This window comes from Vombatus ursinus, unplaced genomic scaffold, assembly GCF_900497805.2.
Source record: "Vombatus ursinus unplaced genomic scaffold, bare-nosed wombat genome assembly UNPS02014812.1, whole genome shotgun sequence".
NCBI lineage: Eukaryota > Metazoa > Chordata > Mammalia > Diprotodontia > Vombatidae > Vombatus > Vombatus ursinus.
Window position 1 is genome coordinate 15,047,634 of NW_020954590.1, and position 23,983 is coordinate 15,071,616.

The 23,983-nt window shown below is 36.2% G+C and overlaps 1 protein-coding gene across 2 annotated transcripts in view; it reads left to right on the top strand.

The window, feature by feature from the left end:
- Positions 1–23,983, top strand: part of LOC114054099 (uncharacterized protein C8orf34 homolog) — a 393,219-nt gene that overhangs the window by 356,407 nt on the left and 12,829 nt on the right. Inside the window, exons 14-15 of one of the 2 annotated variants that reach the window (XM_027877214.1) lie at positions 11,846–11,939; positions 19,982–20,066. In XM_027877214.1, the coding sequence (XP_027733015.1) occupies positions 11,846–11,939; positions 19,982–20,066 (179 nt within the window). The remainder of the gene's footprint in view (positions 1–11,845; positions 11,940–19,981; positions 20,067–23,983) is intronic. The other variant, XM_027877215.1, reaches the window with a different exon arrangement.

Genomic DNA, 23,983 nt, shown 5'->3' on the forward strand with positions numbered 1-23,983 from the left:
ATTTAAACTCAGGTCACCCTGACTCCAGGGCCAGTGCTCTGTCCACCGTGCCACCTAGCTGACCCCTGCCAAAGGACAGAGTCCACTCCAATCAAAAAAAATAGAGGAGGGGGGGAGGAGGGGGAGAGGGAGAGAGAGAGAGAGAGAATCTCTGCATGATCTTATATAGATCTTTTTCCATAGGTCAATTGCCCTCTTAATATAGAAGAATGGATTGAGTGAAGTACATATGTTTTGTTTTTATTTTGTTTTGTTTTTTAAAGAATAAATGCTATTCAAACTCATAGCCCTTTTAAGAAGAAATTAATCCCACTCCTAGAATTATGACCATATTGACTCAATGGGTCATTGCATAATAGCTAAGCTTTATATTTTTCCATGTCACACCACTCTATCATGTACTGATGGGTTTTTTCAAAAGAATCCTTTTCCTTTGGAATCAGGTAAAGATTTCCCTCTTATAGTCCTTGAACACAACTGGTTGAACAAGTTATGGCTAGATAGCAAGTTTGGTGGAATATAAAGAAATAGTGAGTAGTTATTAGCAAAAATCATTAGAGTTTTGTTTCTATTTTAATTTTTCTATTATAATTATTTGTTATAGGGGACGAACTGGATTGAATTTAGTTTCTTATAGTCATTCCAGCAAGCTAATATGTTTAAATTTCCCAAGTATATGTGAATGATTCAGGGCTCTCTTTCCTTCCCTCAATCCCTGGACTCACCCAATATTTTTACATAATGACAGTTGTTGTCAGTAATTGAGTTAACAAATGACAATCCTTCACAACAAAACTATAAACAAGACTATAATGAATGAATTTGGAATACCCTATTTCCTGTCTACAAACATGAATGCTTTCAGCATTGCATACACACACATCTCAAAGTCTGTTGTGACAGTGGCAGTCATAAACCACAGAGACCATGTTGGCCTGCCGTTGTCTTTGTGTCTTTTGGCATTATTCACCCTAGTTTGTCTTCTCCCATGGTATAACAATCAACCTAAAAAAAAAAGATGTTTTCCCCTGTTTTGGGCCTGCCGGTTTTCACTAAAATTGACTTCATAAACATTTGTTTTTATTTAGCACATGCTACAATTGAGTCAGTCATTCAATAAACACTTATGATGTGCCCTCTCTGTTTCATTGTGCTAAGAGTACAATGCAGTAAGCTGTACTGCCTCTATTTTCCTTCTTTTCTTTCTATACCTGCTGCACCTTGGACAACTCCATTCAGATCAGAGTCTCTCCTTAGTGATTTATTCTCTCACATGGAGAGACAACTGTAACCACATGAAATTGGAAACTTTTATTTAGGTTCAAATCAATGCCAAGAGAAAGATAATGACTTGGCAAAAATCTAAGTTGGATTTGGCTCATATTTTTATGAAATGAATTTATTATTATTAATAGTATTATATTAGCTAGCTATTATTTAATGTTTTTAAGTTCACAAAGGGATTTACATAGATAATTGGAATCTTCTAAGGTAATATGATTATTACCTTATGATATTTTACATATAAGAAATACAAGTATTTCTATGCCCATGAGGAAACTGAGACTTGAAAAAAATTGTGATTTGATGATGTTAATAACAGTTTACCCAAAGCTTCTAGTCCGATAGTCAGCACTTTCTTTCTTTTCTTTTTTTTTTAAAGGGCTTAAGTGACTTGCCCAGGATCACACAGCTCATAAGTATCTGAGACTACGTTTGAACTCAGGTCTTTCTGACTCCAGACCTGGCACTCTATCCAGTGAGTCACCTAGCTGGCCCATTGGTGTTTTTTTAATAACACCCTGTCAGAAAAGGTCTTGACTTTTCAGTACAATTCACCCAAAACTGTTTGTATGCATACTCTGTGTAATAATAATAGCTTACATTTGCATATTACTTCACAATTTCCAAAGGATGTTCACATTATCGCATTTGAGTTTCTTAACAGCCTTGTGAGGTGGTTATGGCAGGGCAGGACAAGTATTATCTCATTTTATAGAGACTATTTAACATATACATAATAACTGTGTGACTGGGGCAAGTGACTTAATCTCTCTGTGCCTCATTCCCCTCATTAATAAATAAAGAAATTGGACTTGATGGTCTTTAAGGTCCCTTCAAGTTTTAAAGTTATGATTCTGTGTTCTGTGATCCTATGATTTATTATTACCTTACGTATTCTTGGCGGATACTGGGTACAGAGAAGAGCTTTGGAAGGCCCTGACTGGAAGCAGGGCCTATCTGCAGATACATAAATCTGGCCTTGTCAAGATTGACTTTATTATAGAAATATTACTAAAAGTTTTTAATTTTTATGTAATTATAAGTTTAAGAAGCAAATAGGAAAATAAGTAATAAAGTGCTAGACACTGAAGTAAATATTTTTATTGCTAAGTTTATTTAGAGTAATTGTTTAGTTATTCTTCAAAATCTCGTTTCTCATACCTATAGTTCAAAAGGTTTTTCTTTCTTCACAAGCTAGTACCTATAAGCTCACCTTCTATATTTAGGCCAGATAATACCTTCTACTTAATTGAAATGAATGAGACCATCTAATAGGAGTTGCTGTTAATTGACCCTCCAAAACTTCTCATATCACCACACATTTTCTCTTATTTTCTTCTTGTCTTGGGAAAAACTCTCTCTGTTCCTTGCAGTCCTTTGATGTGTGCCCTTGATCCATCCCCTGCCAACTATTTCAGAACATAAATCCAACTGTCAATGAATCTTCCTTCCCACCTCCCTCTCCTGCATCTTCATTCTCACCTTCTCTACTGACTCTTTACCATTTGTTTACAAATATGCCTTAGCTAATCAGTCAATTAATTAACATTTATTAAGCATCTCCTATGTGTTGGACACTGTGCTAAGAGCTGGGGATACAAAGAAAGGCCTCTTCTACTCTATCTAGTTACCATTCCATCTCCTTTCCTTCAATGCCAAATGTCATGAAAAAAAAATAGTCTATAACTTCCTCAACCCCATCAAATATAGTTTTTTCCCCTGCTACTGAAATTCTTTTCTTAAAGCTCACCATTTACCTCCTTATCACCAAATCCAAAGACCTCTTCTTAGCCCTCATCCTCTTTGACCTTTAGGCCTCTTCTGGTACTCTTAACCCTTCCTACCTTCTATGAGGCACTCTCTTTCCCTTTTGCTTTACAGTGCAATGAAAAGTCTGAGAGATTCAATAGCACTACACAGGCTCCTGGTAAGGTACAAATGATGATGAGGACTGTATGTCTGTCACTGGAGGTCCTACCTAGACAAGTACAGAGAAGTTCATCACCAGAAGATCAGCACCAGATGGTAGATTTTTTAAAATAGCCATAGCAATTTATGAAAACTGAATATTGTAGGGTTTGTAATCTGTATTGGTGGTGGTTATTATGAAATCATAGATTCCTGAAGTATGAGTTATTTGTTGTAAGACAAATCTCTAAAACTGTAAGTTGCAGAACAGATGTTAATCTCTCCATGTAGAGAAAGTTCCTCACCCAGATTGTCCCATATTCATGAAATCATGGGTCCAGGTTAAAAGAAAAAGAAAGTTGTTGTTGTTTTGTATGAATGTAATATCTCATTAAAGGCAGGGACCATGTATAATCTAAATCTTTTATCTCTCCCATTGTCTAATAAAGTGATATGTATATATGTATATACATACACACACACATACACACACACAGAGCAATTGCTTAATAAATGATTGTTGGTTTGAATTAAACAATTCTAGAAGGCTAGCTAGGGTTGACCTTGGATTTCAGAAGTGTTATGTATAAACATTCAGTCTAATGGAGTTTAGTATACTAGTTTACTTCTAAAAATTTTTAATCTATTAAGAACTATTTCATCAAAAAATGGGAGTCCAGGTAATTTGAGTCAGAATGTCTTAGATTTATTTTAGTGCCAATATTTATTTCTCTACCTTGTCTATCCTAGGAAAAGGCAGCGTGAAAGGAGACAGATCTGAAATTAGAGGAACTCGGTTTGAATTCAAGCTATTTACTAGCTATGGGATTAGTTTTCTCATTTTTAGAGTTATTAGAGTAGATGATCTCCAAAGGTCCTTCAAGTTCTAAATTTGTGCTTCTGTAATTTGTTTATGTTGTATTAAATATGAATGGTGACTTGCCATCTTTGTCCCATTAATCTGGTATCCATTTTGAAATGTTAAGATTAAAAAACCCTCAATAAATATAAATGAATATAATGTGCAAGACATTATGCTATGCATAATGGATATACTATTTGCATTGGATATAGAAAGAAAAAAACGAAAGTTTTTGCCCTTAAGGGACTTATATTTTACTAGATGTTGGGAAACGTACCATGTATACAAGTAAGTGTAGCAGTGATGAGGTGGGGGTATTGATCAGGTTTTTTTAACCATTCTTAACTGCCCCCCACCATTGACTACTATTGATTCATTGCCTAGATGGGTTTTCCAATATAAACACTTCCATTTTCTTTCTTTTTTTTGTTAGCTCTGAGCCCCCATTCAGAGACAGTGTTTTACAAACCACCTCAACTTTTAGATTTATCTCTATCTTTTCTCTGGGGAATACTGCCCTTCAGTTACTTCCTCCCAACTGTGTTCTTAATAAGGACAAGAAAATGTTGATGGTTAATAGTGTTTATAAAGAAAAAGTAAAAATTTAAAACAAAGAAAGGTAAATAGAATTTCCCGAAGTCCAAATGGAAAAGTTTCAGGTGCTATGAAGAAGATCAAGTGGACAGAGAGGATCGGGGGGGTCTCTTGTCCAAAGGTATTTCAGTGACATAGTTTCTGTCTAGATGTACTTAACGCCCAATGGGCCCAGTTCTTTATGGAGTTTGCCTTTACTTGTTTTGCTGTCCCAATTCCATATGATTTCTTACAGTTTACCTTTCTGTAGCTTCATGTATTTTCTACTCTTCTTCTTAGAGTTTATCTCCTGGATTCATTGAGTTTAGTTTTAATGGTCACCCAGAATCATGTGATGTCATTCTTTATCCTATGACCTTACTTTCTGACTCACTGAAGGGATTAATTTGCATTTCATAGAGAATTCATTTGTACCTCATAAAGGTGTACTACTGGTACTGGTTGCATTTTTGCTATTAGTTTAACACCTCCTTATCTGCCCCTTTTCTATAATCAGGTTTGTGGGGGGGAAAAAACAACTCTCTCACATGTATAGTATAAGATAAATCAAGATAGGAGAGATAACTAACCACTCTGGGGATCAGAGAAGGCTTCACAGAGATAACACCTGAAAGGAGCTTTAAAAGAAGACCATATTCTGAGTGGTTAAGGTGAGGAGACTGTACCCCTCAGGTACATGAGAAATGGCATACATAAATGTACAAAAGTAGGATAGAGAATTGTGAGTTTGAGGAAATGGCAGGTTTGGGACAAGTTCATTCCAGTTTGGCTGGAATGTAAGATTCATAAAAATTGGAGTTGTAATATAAACAAAGGCTGAAAAAAGTAAGTGGGAGATAAATTGTGAAGGGTGCTAAATATAAGGTAAAGGAGTTTGTCTATTATCCTCTAGGAAATGAGAAACTACTGAAGATATTTGAGCAAGTTTTTTCCCATGGCAGGTCTAACTTTGAATTCTGGGAATTCAAATTCAGGGAAGTGAGAACTATAATGTGGTAGTAAAAGAATCCTTCATTAAATGATGATAAGATCATATTTCTAGCACAGAAGCTTTGATAAAAACCCACTAAATCTATCTATAGGAGAATCTCCTGCATCATTGCTTAAATTTGGATCAATCTTTCAAAGAGGCTGAAGAGGGCAGTCCCTTTTATTTAGAGTACCTGTGGTATGTAACTGACGAGTCGCATAGGCAGATAATACAAATACAGATGTTTTAAGCCCTGATTCAAGCAATCATTTCTTGACTGAGCAGTTGTTAACAATTCAGCCATCCACATTCAGGCAATGGTTAACATAATAGCTGAAAGCAAGAATCACTTTATTCATCCTGTTTTTCCATAAAGTCTTAATCAAAAATCCTGTCTTGCTGCAACAGGGGAATGACCCAAATAAACTGTGCCTTAAGAAGATAGATTATTGTGGCAGCTGTGTGGTATATAAGTTGGAAAGGATAGAGACTGGATGCTAGGAAATCAATTAAGAGACTTTTAGAAAATTCCAGGAGGGAAGTGATGAGGGCCTGCATAAAGGTAGCAACCACATATGTTTAAGTGGAGAGAAAGGTATGGATGAGAGAAATATTGTGGAGAAAGAATCCATGAGGCTTGCCAAGTAATTGAATATAGGGAGAAAGAAAAGTTAAGGATGACCGCTGTTATGAATGTGGCAGATAGGAATGATGATAGGAACCTTGACAGAAATAGGGGATTTTGAAGGAGGAACAGGTTCTGTTTGGGACATGTAGAGTTTGATATATTAGCAGGACATCCAGATGGATCTGTGTCTGTCTCTGTACAACAGGAAGTTAGTGATGGGTCACCATGATGCTAAACTGGTGTTCAGGAGAGATATTTTGAATGGATACAGAGATTTGGGAATAATCTTCATAGAGATGATCATTGAACACTTGGTGGCTGGTGGGATTTCCAGGGGATCACATGAAGAGTTAGATGACCCAGGAAGGAAGTTCAGGCAAACATCCCAATAAAGGGCGGGAGATGGTTTTGAAGTGGGGGTGATAATGTCAGCTAAATGGGAGGAGAACCAAGAGAGAGCAGTGTCCTGGAGTACAAAAGAAAGAGGGGGTATCTAGAAGGAAGGAGTGGGAAAAAGTAAAGAGAATGAGGACTGAGATAAAGTTATCAGATTTAGCAATTAAATCATCCCTGGTAGCTTTCAAGATCATTGGCATACTTAGAATCAAAACAGATGTAGATAGCTACAGCAATTAGTTTTACCAGATTTAAACAAACTGTACGAGTGCAAAAGTGTTAGGAAAATGCCATAGAAGGACATCCTTGGCCCCACATAGCGCACTACCTTCTTGATTGTATTTAAAGACTGTGAATTAACTTTCTAGGTGGATTAAGAAAAACTGACTTTTTTTTTAAACAGTTATATTGTTAATGAGTAAAATGGTGAATTGACTCAGGAATATAAATCACTTTCTGTCTCTGTTTCTTAGCATGTCTATACTCTAGATAGTTTATTAATCGCAATACATAGTGATTTAAAGAAAAGGTCTAATGAAGTATAGTAAATTGAGTGCTAGATCTGCAGTCAATAAGGCCTGGGTTCAAATCCCACCTCTGACACTTCTTAGGTGTGTGATCATAGGCAAGATGCTTACCCTCACTGAGCCTCAGTTTCCTTATCTTTAAAATGGGGTTAATAATATGTATAGTCCTTGTCTATGGGTTTTTGTGAGGCTTAATTGAAATAATATACAGTGTCCCAAAAGTCTATATGTAAAGTGCTTTGAAAACCTTAAAACACTGTCTGGGCATCAGTTCTTTCTTAATATTGTTATTTTTTTTTCCTATTAGTAGTATCCCTCTTTAAAAGAAATTCATAGGAATATCAGCCAAAAGTGTTCATTGGTCTTTGAAAGTTTATATTTATAATCTTTCACAGCTTAAGAGTGTCCCAGAACAATTTTTTTAGTAAGTTGGCAAAGATTAACATGTCAGCTGTTAAGTTTTTTAAAAACGTTCATGATTTTAGCTCTACAACCCCTATCAAAAAGAATTACAAGTTGTCTGCTGATCTGAGTTCCTGCACACATGTAGGCCCGCCTGTTGGCATGGCAAACACAAGCAGGTGTGTTATATTACTTGCTCTGTTCAAGGGCAAATTGAAGCAAAACATGAAAAAAATTACTGACAAAAATAGTTTTATTATGTCTATAAAACCAATAATACAATGCTCAGAAAAATTCTTTCCAACCTACAGATTTTAGATATTTAATATTTCCTTTTGTACTTCATGTAACTCACTATAAACAGAGAAAAGCTGAATGTTGCTTATCTCTTCAGGAGCAAAGCCATTACAGCTGGAAGGAAATCTGTACTATTGCCTAATATCCTTACTTAGGATAAGGAGAGAAATAAAACAACAGATTTATATGTTATGTCTTTTCTGGTACAAGCAGGCCTTAGGATTCAGGTTCAAAGGCTAAATAGCTTACAATGATTTGTCTTTTATTTAAAACTTTTGTTTTCATGATCACTTCTAACCTATCTGTTCCCAAGAAGGAGGTTGAAGTAATTTGATTTCTGCAAAGAGAAAGTGCAAAAAGGAAAAAAAAAGAGCTAAATGTTCTGTTCTTGAAAGACATCCTGAGCGAAAGCGATCTTATTTTTAGTTACAAGAAATTTTACTGTTAGAATTCCAAGTCCAAGGTTCTCCTTCACCCTTTTATTCCTTTGCCATGATGATACACATTAGTGTGAAAGTAGCTCATGATGGAAGGAACATCTGACACATTTCAACAAATTGGACTAAGTTGCAAATTAAAAAAATAACTCCAGATGAAAACAACACCAAAAACATGAAAATAAACATTAGGTCAAGTGTCCAGATTATAACTTCCTGGACTAGGAGGTTATGGTATTTGTTCTTAGGTATCCAGCAGGAACTCAATTTATTGGGGGAAGCTATCAGTATTTATTGCTATTGGATATCATAGAGGACGAGAATTATATTTAGATTTGGACTGGATCAAATTGCCTATGAGATCCCTCGAACGAATAAATGCAAAAGAACTTAAGCACTTACTATGTGCCAGACAATGGAGATACAGGTACAAAAAGCTAGATAGGGTTAGAGTTAGTCTCCTGCCCTCAAAGAGCTTACATTCTAATTGAGGAAGGCAATACATATGGGCATGGGGTGTCAAGGATGGGGTGTTTTCAGTAGCATAATTAAAGCAAGAAGTAGAAAATATGGGGGGATAACATTGTGGTGGATCTGAGTCAGGCTCACCCAACAGATGGCCAGGGATTCAGAGTAAGCTGGAATGTCATGGGATTCAGTGGTCTGGCTGAGGATGCTTGGTATGAATATTGTTAGGAAGAAGCAGAGGGACGAGTCTGAGTTGAGATTGTTGTGGTGAATGTATGACCAATCACAATCCTAGGGGCCTAGGGTTGAGATGGAGTACTGACCAGAGATGGAGGCCCAGGCAGAGGGAGTATAGGATGAAAAAGCTGAGAGTCTGTGATTTTCAGTTGTTCTTCACTCCCTGACTAAAGAATATCTAGAGAAAGAGCCAGTGGGCCTAAACCTAACCGGATAAACTGCTTTTCTCTGTCTTGACTAATTTTAGTTTCCATGAGTCTCTGCATTTTGCAAGGGGAAATATGAAATTATGTTTACACAAAGAAAAAGTGTCTCCATTGCTTGAAAATTCTTAGAGACACCCTAGAAGCATATCCTAATATTAAAAATATCTCAAATTTTCTAAAAAAAAAAAAGAAGGGGTGTAATTTGTTCATTGAGATGGTTTTAATTGCTTGCTTATTCATTTCCTTTAACCTTTATTTCAAACCCACTTCCCACTGACTCTATTTTCCATGCTCATTGATCCTTCAGGACTTTGGTGGTCTCTGTCTACTTCACCCTATGGTGAGGAAAGCCTCCCCCCTCCATCTCATCAGATTGGATGGGCCTCTTATCTTCTGACACCCCAGTGTCTCCTGGCCCTTCAATTCTCTCTCTAGCCTGTTTATGGGGACAGCCCTCCTATACTCACCCAAATGGTTTGGGGGTGGGGAGGGTTCCTTTACCATCTTTTCCTCTCATCTTGTCTCCTCCCTCTTTGGGCCTTGTCACTGTGGAAGGTGAGGGTATTGCCATTGAGTAGGAAGGAGTTTTGGAGCAGAAGTGGGGTTTTTTAAAGGCCTCTAGGGGTAAGAGGTAGGGAGGTGTCTAATTAATGAGAAGGCATGTGTATTTTTCACTGCATAGTATTGAAGAAGAGAATAAAAATCCATATACACACATATACAGTGTATATATGAAAGTTCTTCTACATACTCTTAGTTTCTTGCCCAAGATGCTGATTAGTTGATTTCCATCAGCAGAAATATTTTTGGTGCCCAGTTGGCAGACATCTTAGACATACAATCGTACCAAGTCCAGTAGAAGTCTATATTACTTGTTCTCTGTTGTCATCTGGATTCCCAATTCACTGTAATGCACAGAAGCTTTAAAAACAAACAAATTTTGGGGAAACCACCAATGAGCATCTTGTTTTTCTTCATCCTTCATTTCTATTTCTAGGATTTCTATCTTTTGACATCTTCTTAAAACTTTCTTTATAACGAAGAGTGCTAGTGAAGAAAATAGAAATTACCTGGAAGATATTGCATTCCACATGCTGAAAACACACACACAAGCACTGACACATGACAAATCTCATCATCATTTCAGCACCAAGATATTCATCAAGGCGGCTAGACAACATGCTTTTGTTAAATGCTTACTATGTGCCAGGCAGTATACAAAGTGCTGGGGATACAAATATATAGGAAGGAAAAGACAGCTCCTGTCCACAAGGAGCTGACATTCTGATGGGGGATGACAACATATAAAAGGATAGCAGAAAAGTGTGTGTGCAAGTGAAAGTGTACCTGCATGTGGGCATGGTGGCGAAGTCCAGAGAGTTAGCAGCACAGCCAGGAAAGGAACATCCTCCAAATGGAGGCCCCCCCAAGAGGAACTCAGTCATGGGAGAAGGAAGCCAGAGGAGCAGAGGGATGGTCCAGAGTGAGAAGGTAGCTGAGTCATAGTAGCAAAGTTTGGACAGTTAGAAGCACAGTCATGTGGGGAATTAATTAAGAGAGTAATCCGTAGGGTACTGGATGTGACTAAAAGATATGCACAGCTGAAACCATCTCTCATCTTTCCCTAGCCACTCTTTCTTTTTTTCTAGATTCTCATGCCCTGAAATAACATAATCATAGACATTTTGAGTTTCAAGATGCCCAAGAGCTCATATTTGATTTCACACAAAATACAGACCTCCAGAATATGAAGAATCACACCTTTTTCCAGTATTTCCTGAGCTACTTGGCATTGTGGCTCTGTATAATCTGACTCCACTAAACACATTTACAAGCACCTACTAGCCCCCAATATGAAGCCTTTTCTCCAGCAAAGCTGATATCTTTCCTATCCCTTGAAAATAGTTTATTTTTTTCTTTGAATTTATATTCCTCTATTCCTCTAGACCAAGGGTGGGGAACCTGCAGCCTTGAGGTCACCAGTGTCCCTGTAGGTCCTCAAGTGAGACCCTTTGACTGAATCTAAACTTCCTTTGTTCTGTGAAGTTTGGATTCAGTTCAAGAGCTGCACTTGAAGATCTAGAGAGCCACATGTGGCCTAGAGGCCACAGGTTCCCCACCCCAGCATACTATTGACACATAGTAGGGACTCAACAAGTATTTGGTGAACTGGAAAAAAAAATCATTCTGGCTGCTTCAAAAACAGAAACATGGAACTCAGTTAAAAGAGAATTTCTTCAAAAGCAGAGAAGTTAAAGAAGTTGACATTATGATATTTTAGGTCCCTTAAGACTCAAATATTTCCTCATTGTAAAAGTTAAGAATCCAAATGACAATAAAGAAAATTTCATTTGTGGAATTAGCATGATTATACTTCTCAAATGAGTGCCAAGAAGGTCATAAAATATTAATTCAGGAAATAACATATACAGAATATTTTAATCTCTGTAGTAAGGCTCTAAATCTTATTAAACTCAAAAAGCAAAATGAGCCCAGAGTAAAAGGAAAATCTGTGATGTGAAAGTAATTAAAGCATAGAGTGCTTGGCACATGGAACCTAAAGTATTCACCCACATCACAACTGGTTCTCCTGTACAATTGTATCTAATATGAATTTACTCTCTGGCAGGACGATTCTTTAAAGCATCTGCAGCTTGTTCATCAGCCGTGGATTTTACCAAGTGACACTGAGAGTGAAGGAATTGAAGCAGAGCAAGGTGAATGTGAGTAGAGATTCTGATTTGTTGGCAAAGGGCACATTGCCTGAGGAAATGTATTTCTGATGGCCGTATAGACCTACTGTGTAAATACGCACACATGCAGACAAATGATACATGTGTACATACACACAAAGGCACATATGCACACACATACCTGCACAAGCTCCCCAAAACAATGAACAAACTTGATTAGAGAATGTGTAAAGACAAATAGTAGTTGGACCCTATAAATCTCAGTTCAACGAAGTTTTAATTGTGCTGTCAGGTTCAGCCATACCCATGAATTAACTTTCTGGAAATTGGCACCAACCTCAAAAATGGCGTTTTTCCACCTCCCCCACTAACACCCCTGAATAGCCTATAATGTAGTCACATGAAAAGTGAATCTGTAATCTATAAAATATTTTAATACAGTGGTGAAGACACATTATGATTATGAAAGGATCTTAAAATACCACAGTCCCCAAATATCAAAAGGATAATTACAGTGAACTATACTGGTCTGATGGCGATACCAAACTACTGACTGAGATGGAAATACTGCCACCAGGAAAAGAACCCAAATCTCCTGATTTTTCACCTATTCTAACATCATCATTAAGAAGCAGTTCTTACAGGATTTTTAAAAAATTATCATTATACTAAACAGGAGCCCTGTTTTGGGTGTTATGCAATAGAAAATGAATTGTTACACAGATGGATTCAGCAGTCCTAGTTTATAAAACTGTATAAAAATGGCCTTTAAAATAAAGCATTGAAATTAAAGTTACCATTAACAGCATCCTGTTGAAAAATGAAAATTATACATGATAGTCTGATTATTTTTTCTAAAGACAATGAAATTAATCACATCTAATTGGAAATTCAGAATTAACTCTTTCCCAAGTCCTTAAAGCTCAAATCTCAGTTGCATAATGTAAAAGGATATGATGATGTCAAAAGGGAACATGGTATAGTAGATAGAGAGTTGGCCTCTAGTCAGGAAGAATAGGATTGGAATCTTGCCTCTGTAGCATACTAATTATACGACCAGAGGCAAGTCACTTAATCTTTCAGTGCCCCAGGCATTCGAAGAATATGAGTAAAGTTGCATTGGTTGAGGGACTTTCCATGGTAGGAATTCTCTGCATTAATGAAATCACAAATGAAGACCCATCTACCCCTATACATACATATATGCTACACATATGCATACACTTAAGGCCCCCAAAACAATGAACTAACTTGATTAGAGAACATATAAAGACAGTGTGTGTGTGTGTGTGTGTGTATGTGTGTGTGATGGAAAGGGAAATTTCCCAGATCTTTATCTCTGCTCTGTAGTTCAGTACAGGATATCTTTCTCAACTTTTTTCTTTATGTACTCTTCTCCATAAAGGCTATACCTGATTCCATCGTAAAACAATAAAAAAAAAAATTTCCCAATATTTCCCAAATGTCTTCTTTCCTCCCTCCCTCTCCCCTCTTCTTCCCTCCCCTCCTATCCATTCCTTTCCCTTAATTTTTCCATTTTTATCTTTCTTTCTTTCTTTCTTTCTTTCTTTCTTTCTTTCTTTCTTTCTTCCCTCCTTCCTTCCTTCCTTCCTTTTTTCCTTTCTTCCTTCCTTTCTTTTTCTTTCTTTCCTTCTTTCAAAAGAGGCAAGGTAATAATTTGTAATTAAAACATAAAATAATTACCATCATTCATCTAGGAAATTATTTATAGGTTTAATATAATTTTAATATTGATTGAATATGTCTATGCACTCATGCACACATACATACATAATGTATAAGCTTGCTCAAGGATCTATCAATCACTATAAAGTAGGTCACTCTTGTACTAACTTAACTATAGACCCAGAACCAAGAAGGTTTGATCTCAGCAGTATTGTACAGGGAGGTGACATTTGAGAATGGTAAATTATTTGAAAGAAAAATCAGATTTAAAAATAATTATGGGGTAATAACAGCCATCTGGAGATGGAATGCTGGAATTATGGCCAAACCCTCAACTTAGAGCAAAAACTGCTGTAAAACAGTGGCCATCAACAGCCAGGTGCTGGAACATCTGTACAATGGAAAGCCACCGAGGGGCCTGGCATCCAGACCATTGCTACGTCTTGGTGTCTATGGTTTTAGAGCAGCTGGCAAGATGTGGACAGATGATCTGCCTTTTCTTTTTCCCAGAGGAAAGTAATAAAGGACACATAAATCTGCATGGACCCTGTACATGAGATTTAGAGACCTATGATTTCAAAATTTACGAGTGTGGACTGAAGAGGTAGAGAATTCATCTCTACAACAGTAACACCTGTTCTTCGACACAGATTTTTATAAATTGTATTTGGACATTGTTTACAGCATTCTTTGACTTCTTTTGAGGCAACACCACCCGGATATAAAGACATTCCTAGGGATTGTCTGGATCTTTTCAGAGAGGCTTTCATCTCTTTCTCTCTCTCTCTCTCTCTCTCTCTCTCTCTCTCTCTCTCTCTCTCTCTTTGCACTATTATATAGTAAAACTCGGTGAAAGAAATGTTTTTTTTTCACATTTTTTTCCACATTTATCATGCATGGTAAAAATATCCTTTGTGACTATTATGCAGGAAAAATAAACATGAAGAACTATAATCCAACTAATTAGAGCTCTCAATTTAACTCAACTAGAAAGTGATTTTCAAAGGATTTTAGAGCTAGAAGGATCACTAGAGATCTGATAATCTTATCCTCTCATTTTATAGATCTCTACAAATGAAAAATGGAGGCTTGGAGAGGTTAGGTGACTAATCCAAGGCCACACAGTTATTGAGGTACAGAGCTGAGCATAAAACCTAAGGCTTCTGACTCCTGCTCCACCAGATCTTCTACTCCCATACACTTTTTTTCCTCCAGGAGCTCCTATTAGATTTAATTTTTATAAAATAGATAAATATTTTCAATTGATTTCAATTTAACAAACATGTATTTGATGCCTATATTATTTAGTGCAAATGATGGGAATGTAAAAAAAAAAAAAGACAGTCAACTTGAAAAAAGCTTGCATTTTACTAGGAGGTTAGATCATGTACACATAAAAGTAAATGCTAATGGTACGCAAAGGAAATTAAACAGGGCAAGAGTGCTCACACCTGGAGAGATTAAAAAAAAAAGGCACAAACTACTCGTGCAGGAGGTATTGTATCTGGGCTGTGCATTGAAGGAAGCTAGGGAGCTTGCACTTCGGTGGTGAAAGGGGGACTGCATTCTTTATGTCAACTGTCATTCCTAGGCAAATGCTCGGGGGAAGAAATGGAATCTCAAGGATGGGGGACAGCCAGCAGGACAGTTTGGTGGAAATGGAAAATGTGTGTGAGAACAACTATGAAATAAAAGTGGAGAGGCATGTGGGTTTATTGTTATTAACTGTAAAGTTTGCAAGGCACTTTACATGTTATAACTCATTTGATCTTCACCACAACTAGGTGAGGTAGGTGTTATTATGACCCTTGTTTTACAGATAAGGAAACAAACTGAGGCACAGGGGAGTTAAGTGATTAAATTAATCACTTAAAATGCAATTAGTTATACAATTAGTAAATGTCTAAGGCCAGATTGGAACTCATCTTCCTCACTCTAAGTCCCACTTTTATCCAATGTGCCACCTAGATTCCTTTCATTATGGAGAGACTCAATTTCCAAGATGAATTTATCATAACATATCACATAACATCATATCATGTCATATTATATATCATGCCATGCCACGTCTTACCATGTCACATATATTGTAATGCAAAATAATATGGCATAATATTATATTGTCTAATATCACATTATATTGTATTAATAGTATAATATAATATCAAACAATATTCACCAATGACATTAATAACATAATATTGTCCACTAATATATCATGTTATTTGCACATATGTAATATATACCTATATGTAGGTATATAAAATATGTATACAATATATCATGTTACATTATTGTATTTGTATATTATATTATTGTATTATATTAGTAATATAAATAGCATATAATATATGATATACATTATATAAAATATCATATGATATATATGTATCATATATGATTATGTATCATATAATGTTATATGATATGTATTATATATAATTATATAATGATATATGATACAATATAATATAATTTAAGAGACATTAGGAAGCCATTGATGATTTTTGAAATGTAAAGTGAAATAGATTAATCGATAGATAGTACACCTCAGATAAATAGAGATCAATAGAGAGATGAGATAGATAGTACTGTACAGATAAAGAGAGAGATAGTACCCCTCCACACACACACACACACACACACACACACACACACACACATATTTCCAGTGGATTATAAGGGCAGGGAGTATTTTCAGCCTTACTTTTCTGTCTTTGTATCCACAACACTTATCACCATGTTTCATGCAATAGCAGGCAGTTGATAAAGGTTTGTTGAATTGAGTTCTAGGTAAGAGAAGTTTGGCTGTTGTTTATAAGTACAACTCACATTTCAATCGTGCTTTAAGTTCTACGAGGAGTTTTCTTTCCAACTCCTTGATGTAGATAAGAAAGCTAAAACACAGAGAGATCATATGACTTATCCAAGGTATACAAAATTCAATATGAGGACCAGTATGTTGACCTAGGTCTTATGACTCCAAAGTCTTCTTTCTACTCCGTCATACCGCTTTTGGGAAAGATTAAGCTTGCTAGTCTTTAAATGTTAACATTAGGAGGGAAAATATGGTCCACATTTCTTAAGAGCTCTAGTCATTATAGCTAATTTGTAAAGGCAGGTAGGTGGCTCAGTAGATAGAATTCTGGACCTAGAGTCAGGAAGACCTGAGTTCAAGTCTGGACTCTGACACTAGCTGTGTACCTCTGGGCAAGTCACTTAATCCTTTTTGCATAATTTCCTTAAAATGAACTAGAGAAGGAAATGACAAACCACTCCAGTATCTTTGCCAAGAAAACCCCAATAGGGTCAGTCATGAAGAGTCACACATGATTGAACAATAACAATATCTTATAAAGGGAAGTTGAAGAAAACTTAAGTTTGATTAAATAAATTTAAATAAAGTAAACAATCTTTCCCAAACAGGATACTGGAGGAACTACAGAATGATTTAGTGGAAAGAGTGTTGTATTTGGAGTCAGAAGATCTGAATTACAATTCTATCTCTACTGAAATGTACTGCTTGTGTGACTTTTCTCAAATCACTCCATCTTTTTGAGTCTGTTTCATCATATATAAAATGAAGGCATTTGCTTTGCTGACCTTTGACCTCCCTTCTAGTTCTAAATGTATGATTCTATTTTGTAACTACATGTATTGGGGTTCCATATGTGTCTGGAAGAGCTAGTGTACCAGAAGCTGACTATGGAGCATGAAAAATAAAAGAGCAGTGATTTTAAAAAGCCATCTAAATTCCATGACCCTTTAGCTCCCAGGATTTTGCAACTTCTCTGCAATGTGAGATTGTGCTCCAAGATGATCCAGGGATAGGATAAATATCTTAATCATTTAAACTGATTAGAATTCCCTGGGAAATGTTCTAAACCACAGTGAAGACAGAACTGATAGAAACAGATCTAGAAAGCTTGGAAACTTAGGAAAGGACCACAAAGAGATTTTCAACTTGGAAATGAGCAAGCTAGCACATCTGGAGGCAAATAATTAGAAACACAGATTTTTAGTGGAAGGAAAGAAGCTGGGAAACAGTAACTCCTCAGAGACAGTTGCATAATAGAGGAGGAGGGTTTTCCAGCATCTTTCCTTTTAAAAAATATACAACACAGTTTTAGCTTGCTTACGATGAATCAGGTCTTTGCCAAAAAATCAAGTTGGTGGTAAAAATGTCTCCCAGGGCAGAATACTGCTGGGTTATCTGCCATTGAGTGCACAGATAACAATGACTTCTTTGTGTTCTAGTTGCTTGTGAGATACTCTACCAAAAACTATAGCTAAAATTTGATTTATTTTTTATTGGGGATGTTTAAACTAAAAAAAAAAGTACCTTCAAACTTTCTTCCCTATTCTGTAGGAGCTGGGTAATTTAAAGACCTATTCCCTGAACAAAAGTTTCACTCTTTTTACTCTGGTCTCTTATTTATTTTTTCCCGGTTACCCATTTCCTCACGGGAAGGGTGGTGGCAGGTAGACAACGGGTTTTACAAGGACCTTTTCACAAGAAATGAAATGTAACAACATTTTATAGCTGATAGGGACCTTCTAGATAATATAATTCATCACTCTCATTTTATAGATGAGGAAACTGAGGTCCTGACAAGTTAAAGGACCCTCCCATAGTGACACAGGTGGTCAGAAAGTGCCAGGAATAAAATCCATGACTCCTAATTCATCATGCAGTCTGCTATTTCCACTACCCTGTGCCTGTGCCATGAGACAGAGAGGAAATAGAAGCCATAAGGACAGTCAGTCTTTTCTAACAGTTAGTATGAGGAAACATGCAGGAGGATAGTTTGAGGAGATGGTAGACTCCAGTGGAAAGGAATTCTTATTCAGGTATGGACTGGGCCAGATGATTGGTTTCATAGATCTAACTAAGCCTTTTGGATGCTCTTCTCTCACCGAGTCATAAGACAAGAGTGCTCTGGAGTTGTAGCTCACCTCCTGCTTAACTGAGTTGTGACACTTAGAAAGAACATCATGAAATAGTGAATAGAGTCTTAGAGCCAGGAATACTAGGGTTCTTCAAATCCGCCTTAGATACTTACTAGCTATGTGAACCCGGCCAAGGAAAGAAAGAAGGTATCAAGCATTTATTAAGCATCGACTATGTGTCAGGCACTGTGCTAAGTGTTTGATAATGGACAAGTATCTTAAACTTCCTGGGGCATCAGTAGTTCCTCATCTATGAGATCACGAGGTTGAACTAGGGACTATAGGAACTATAAGGGACTCTGGGGACTATAAGGAGTTTGTACTAGGGATTATGGTGACTATAAGGGACTACAGGAATTATAAGGGACTATAGAACTAAAATCCCTTTAAGTTTCATATCTGTGATGCTATGATCTACACTAAAGGCAGAAGATACAACTGCTATGACTGCCATTCAACCCATGGTGGGGCCAAACCAAAGTTGGAGGGAACTTAGTTTTCTCTATGATCATGTCAGATCATTATAGCTCACATTTAAACAATGCTTTGCTTTTTTTAAAAAAGGCTTTTTCATGACAGTCCAATAAGGTGGAGAGTGAAAAGATTATCATCACCATTTTATAGATGAAGAAACTGAGGTACAGGAGGTGAAGTGATTTGCCAGAGTTTCCATAGCTAAGAAGTGGTGGAAGCAGGGCATCCAAACAGTTTTTTTCCCCACTCTGGGTTTAGCTCTTTCTTGTTCTGATAATCTGTCTCCAGAACTCCACTTGTGTGAAGGATGGAGTGCAGGGGCTAAGGAGGATAGAGAAGATGCCACAAGGCAGCTGGTTTTCCCGTGAGGCCCATCTTCCTCTTTAGGCTGTACTCTGGACTTTCTCTATCTTTTTGAGGTCCCATTTCAGAAAGACAGGGACTTTCTTTTTGCTTCTATTTGTATTCCCAGGGCTTAGTAGAGTGCCTGGCAAATAAATGTTTATGGACAGATTGACAAACAAAGAGAAGAGTTAACACACAATGTCCTGAGCCCCAACACACCCATAATAGGAGAAGAGAAAATCCAAACCCAAGGGTATCTAAAGTAAGGCCCAATTCTATGGAGAAACCTTCAAGAATGATGCTTCCTGTAGGTGTAGAAAGTTAGGAACTAAGGTACTCAGAGCTTACAAACAAGGAAGAGAAGGTAGCACTTTATCCCCTTCTCCCAAATTAGAAGGTTCTTGAAAGACACTCAAGTATTTGTATGCACTAAACATCAAGACATGAAAGGGGATGATGAATGAAATACATAGAAAGAAAATATGGAACAGAAGTATAACATTAAGCAGGGCAGATGGAGAAAAAAAAATGTCCCTAACAAATTAAAACAGGTCTTTTTTGAAAATCAAAAAAGTGTTCTGCTAATTTTAATCTCACATTTTTTTTTTCATATTTAGTCATACTTTGGTGGGACTCTAACTCCAAACAGAAATATTTCATGACTCAAAACATGTGGAGTAAGGATGTTGAATGGAAGCTCAGGTATGGTTATTCCCAGAATTAGGTACACTGATTCTTATGTGTTACTTTTTTTCCTAATCAGAAACATTTTAAGATCATGTAATCATAGCATCATAAATTAAGAGTTAGAAGGGACCTCAGATAGAATTTAACACCCTCATTATATTAATGAGGAATCTGCAGTCACAGGGAGATTAGTGTTTTGTCCAAGATCACAGAGGTAGTAAGTGATAGGAGAAGGGTTATGAACTTAGGCCCTCTGACTCTGGAACCAGTAGACTTTCCATTGTGCTATTTTACCTTATGAAGATGAGCTTAAGAATTATTGTAGAATTTGGGGAGGTTGGTATAAGTCAAACAGCCTTATCTCAAATTAAATAACTACAAATATCTACTTACAGACCTAATGACTTTAGATAGATAAATAAATACATATATTCACACATATACATCTATATATTTGTCCTTAGAAAAAAACAAAACCAAACTCTATAAAAAAATATGCACACATATGCTACAAATATCTGCTTACAAACTTTGGACACATACGCATATATGTGTGTGTGTATATATATTCTCATATATATTATATATATGTGATACATACCTATATATGTATATATATAACTATAGGTATAGATAGATAGATAGATAGATAGATAGATAGATAGATAGATAGATAGATAGATAGATAGATGGAAATATGAGAGAGTTTGGTTTTGTTTTTTCTAAAGACTCAATGTCTTTACAGCATTCATTTGTGTATTCTTGTTCTTAAATTCCCTCAAGTCTGCTGCAAAGCCCTGATAGCATGAAAAAGATCAATGGATTCCTAAAAGTCTTTGAATTTTTTTTTAAAGGGCAATGTTAAGTAACCTATTAAATTTAAGCTCACCAAATAAACTGATAATTGTAATGGAAAAATGTGTAATTGTGCTAAGCCATATGGAAGGCAGAGCTTCAAAATACATGTTTTGTCCATTAGGCCTTTTTATACGATGTGCAACAGTAGTCTGAATGTTTCCTAACAAGCATCAGGGAAGGATAAATTTTCACAATTAAGCAACTGAATTGTTCTTTTTTGTAATGTAGAATTTGGACAGATAAAAGCTGTATATGGGATGGGATTCTCTAAAGAGTAGAAATATGAGATACTTTGTTCAGTTTCCTTTTTCTGTGTTATTTTCAAAAATCAAACGTAAATGAGTGTTACATGTTTTTAAATCCTTTTACCAAGTCCTTTTGTTTTTCTTGGCATATTCAGATATTTGCCCTAGGTGCGGTCTCAAAACTACAAAATAATAAAAACAAAGTGAAAGAAAATCCCATTTACTTTTTAGCCTTGACAGATGGAGCTTAAATGGCAATCTTATGTCAGATGGGATACATCTTTCACAAACAAAAAGAATGTATTGGCTGACTATGAGGAAGCCTCTTTGCTTATATTCAGTGGGATTTTGTTCTGTCAGTCTTCAGGCCCTGCATCCCCTTGAGCTTGTTCACAGAGCCAGGCTCCTCTCATCTTTTCCCTGGTTCATTTTGCAGCATCACTTCCCACTGAATTATTCCATACCAATTAAAAATTTCTACTTCTGGTCAGGGGTATAGTCAGTTTTCTTCACACTCCCTGGAACACTGACCCCAGCCCTCTCCATGAGATAAGAGAAGCCTAAAACAACAAAATATCAAGCCAATGGGTGGGGATTTCATATTCATGATTTTTTTTTATTCAGTTAGTTTGTGAAAAGGAAATGAATAAGATAAGACTAAAGATGGGGAGTGAAGGGATTGAAGAGTGGGGTAGAGCAGGAAGGGTAAGGAAGAAAAAGGAAGTAGTTGTAATTTCCAGATGTGAAAGCAGGAAAGCTTAAGTGGGGTAACAGGAGTTGAGAGAGACATTTAGAAAGAATGAACGAGAGAGGGAAGCAACCTTTGCCTACTTTTCAGTTTGTCTTATGGGGGTATAGTCCTATTTGTGAAGAAATAAATTCTAGGGATATTCAGCAAGGATAGACTAATCATTCTCTTGCCATAGTTGTGAAGTAATATATTGACCTTTCTGTTCATAAACATAATCTTGAAATATTCATCCATCAGTTAATTTCTCAGTCTGCTGAGGTAGAAAAATATTATACATGAAATCTGAGTGCAAGACCATGTCAGAATCAGTTTGTGAGCTAGGAAAATCTCACACTCTACCATTTATAACATTTTCAGGATAATATGACGCCCAGTATGTATTGCTTTTGAGCCCTGCTTCTGTCTTATTATCTAGACTACCATTCAGTTTTTGAGTTGATCTCCTTTTTACAGCCTGATACTTCCATAGAAGTGATTGTTTTCAATGTCTCCAACCTGAATCTCAGCTCATATCTGATCATGTTCCTGAATATCCATTTTTGTTTTTGATAGATCTTATATAATCCAGTGTAATTGTTGACTTTAATTTGCATATCTGTCCTAGGAAATGAAAGGATATGCAGACTTGTTCCTAGAATTTAATTCACATGTTTATTCCCATGCCCTATGAGAAGACATCTGAAGAGGGATTTGGGACATTGTCAAATCCCCCATATAGGTAAAATAGAGCACCACCACCATAGTAAGGAGGGTATCTTGTTGAAGTATGGAGCTCTTACTCAGAAACAAGGATCTGACTGTCCTCAAGGCACAAAGGAGCAGATATGAGTGTGAGAGTGCTTGTTATTTCACAAGCTGGCTTCTCTAACGTAATTATAGAGGGCTTTAAGAAATCTATTTGAAGAAGTTAAAAAATAGAAACAAACTGCTCTCAAAAGAATTACATACTATTTACAACCACATGAAATGTTCCAAATTAATAACAATAAGAGAAATACTAAGTAACCCTGCTGCATCACCTCACACTCAGCAAGTTAGCGAAGATGACAAAGTTTAAAAACTGGGAAAAGTCAACTTTGGAGGGGTTGTGGAAGGATAAGCATAATATTACATTGCTGATAGAGCTTTAAATTGGTAAAAAAAAATTCTGGAAAACAATTGGTAACTTTGTAAAACAAGAGTCACAAAAATTCTCTTATCATTTGACTGAGATTGCATTGGTAGGCATATAACCAAAGAGATCATGACCAAAAAAAATTCCCTACTCATACTGAAATATTTATCACAATATTTTAGTAACTATCAGTCAAGATATATTTCATTTTCAATATATTGATAAGTTATGCTGTTTTTTCTCTTTTTTACCTTTGAAAGTACCATTTATTATATGTGATGGATCTCTAGGATAGGAAATTGCAGGGATAACTCAGAGAATATAAGAAACAGAAGACTTCAATAAAAACTTTAAACAAAATAAATTTTTATGCAAATATTAATTAACAATAAAAAGAAGCATTTTGTTTAAATGCTTTCTATATAGTGACACTGTGCTAAGCCCTAAGAATACACACATAAAAACAGTACCTGCCCTTAAAAGCTGATATGCTAATAGAGACAATATGTAAATATCTGTCTATACACATATGCATATATAATATGTAATATATGTAAATATATAATGTAATAAATATGTATTGTGTATATATGTCTATGTATACACACATATACATACATATATCTATATATATATACACATGCATACACACACACACACACACACACACACACACATATATGAGAAATGGAAGGTAACCTAGAAGCTTAGTGGACTCTAGGAAAGGTCTTCTGTAGAAGGTGAAATTTGTGCTGAGATTGAAGGGAGCCAGAGAAAATAATAGAAAGAGGTCACTGGACATTGCCTTTCAGGCATGGAGATGGGTGAAAGAGTGGTCTTTACAAGGAACAGCAGAGAGCACAGTGCAACTGAATTGTGGAATATGTGAAGGTGAGTGAAGTAGAGGATTGGAAATGGAGGAAGGAAATGTTAGAAGAACTTCACACTGAAAACAGAGGACTTT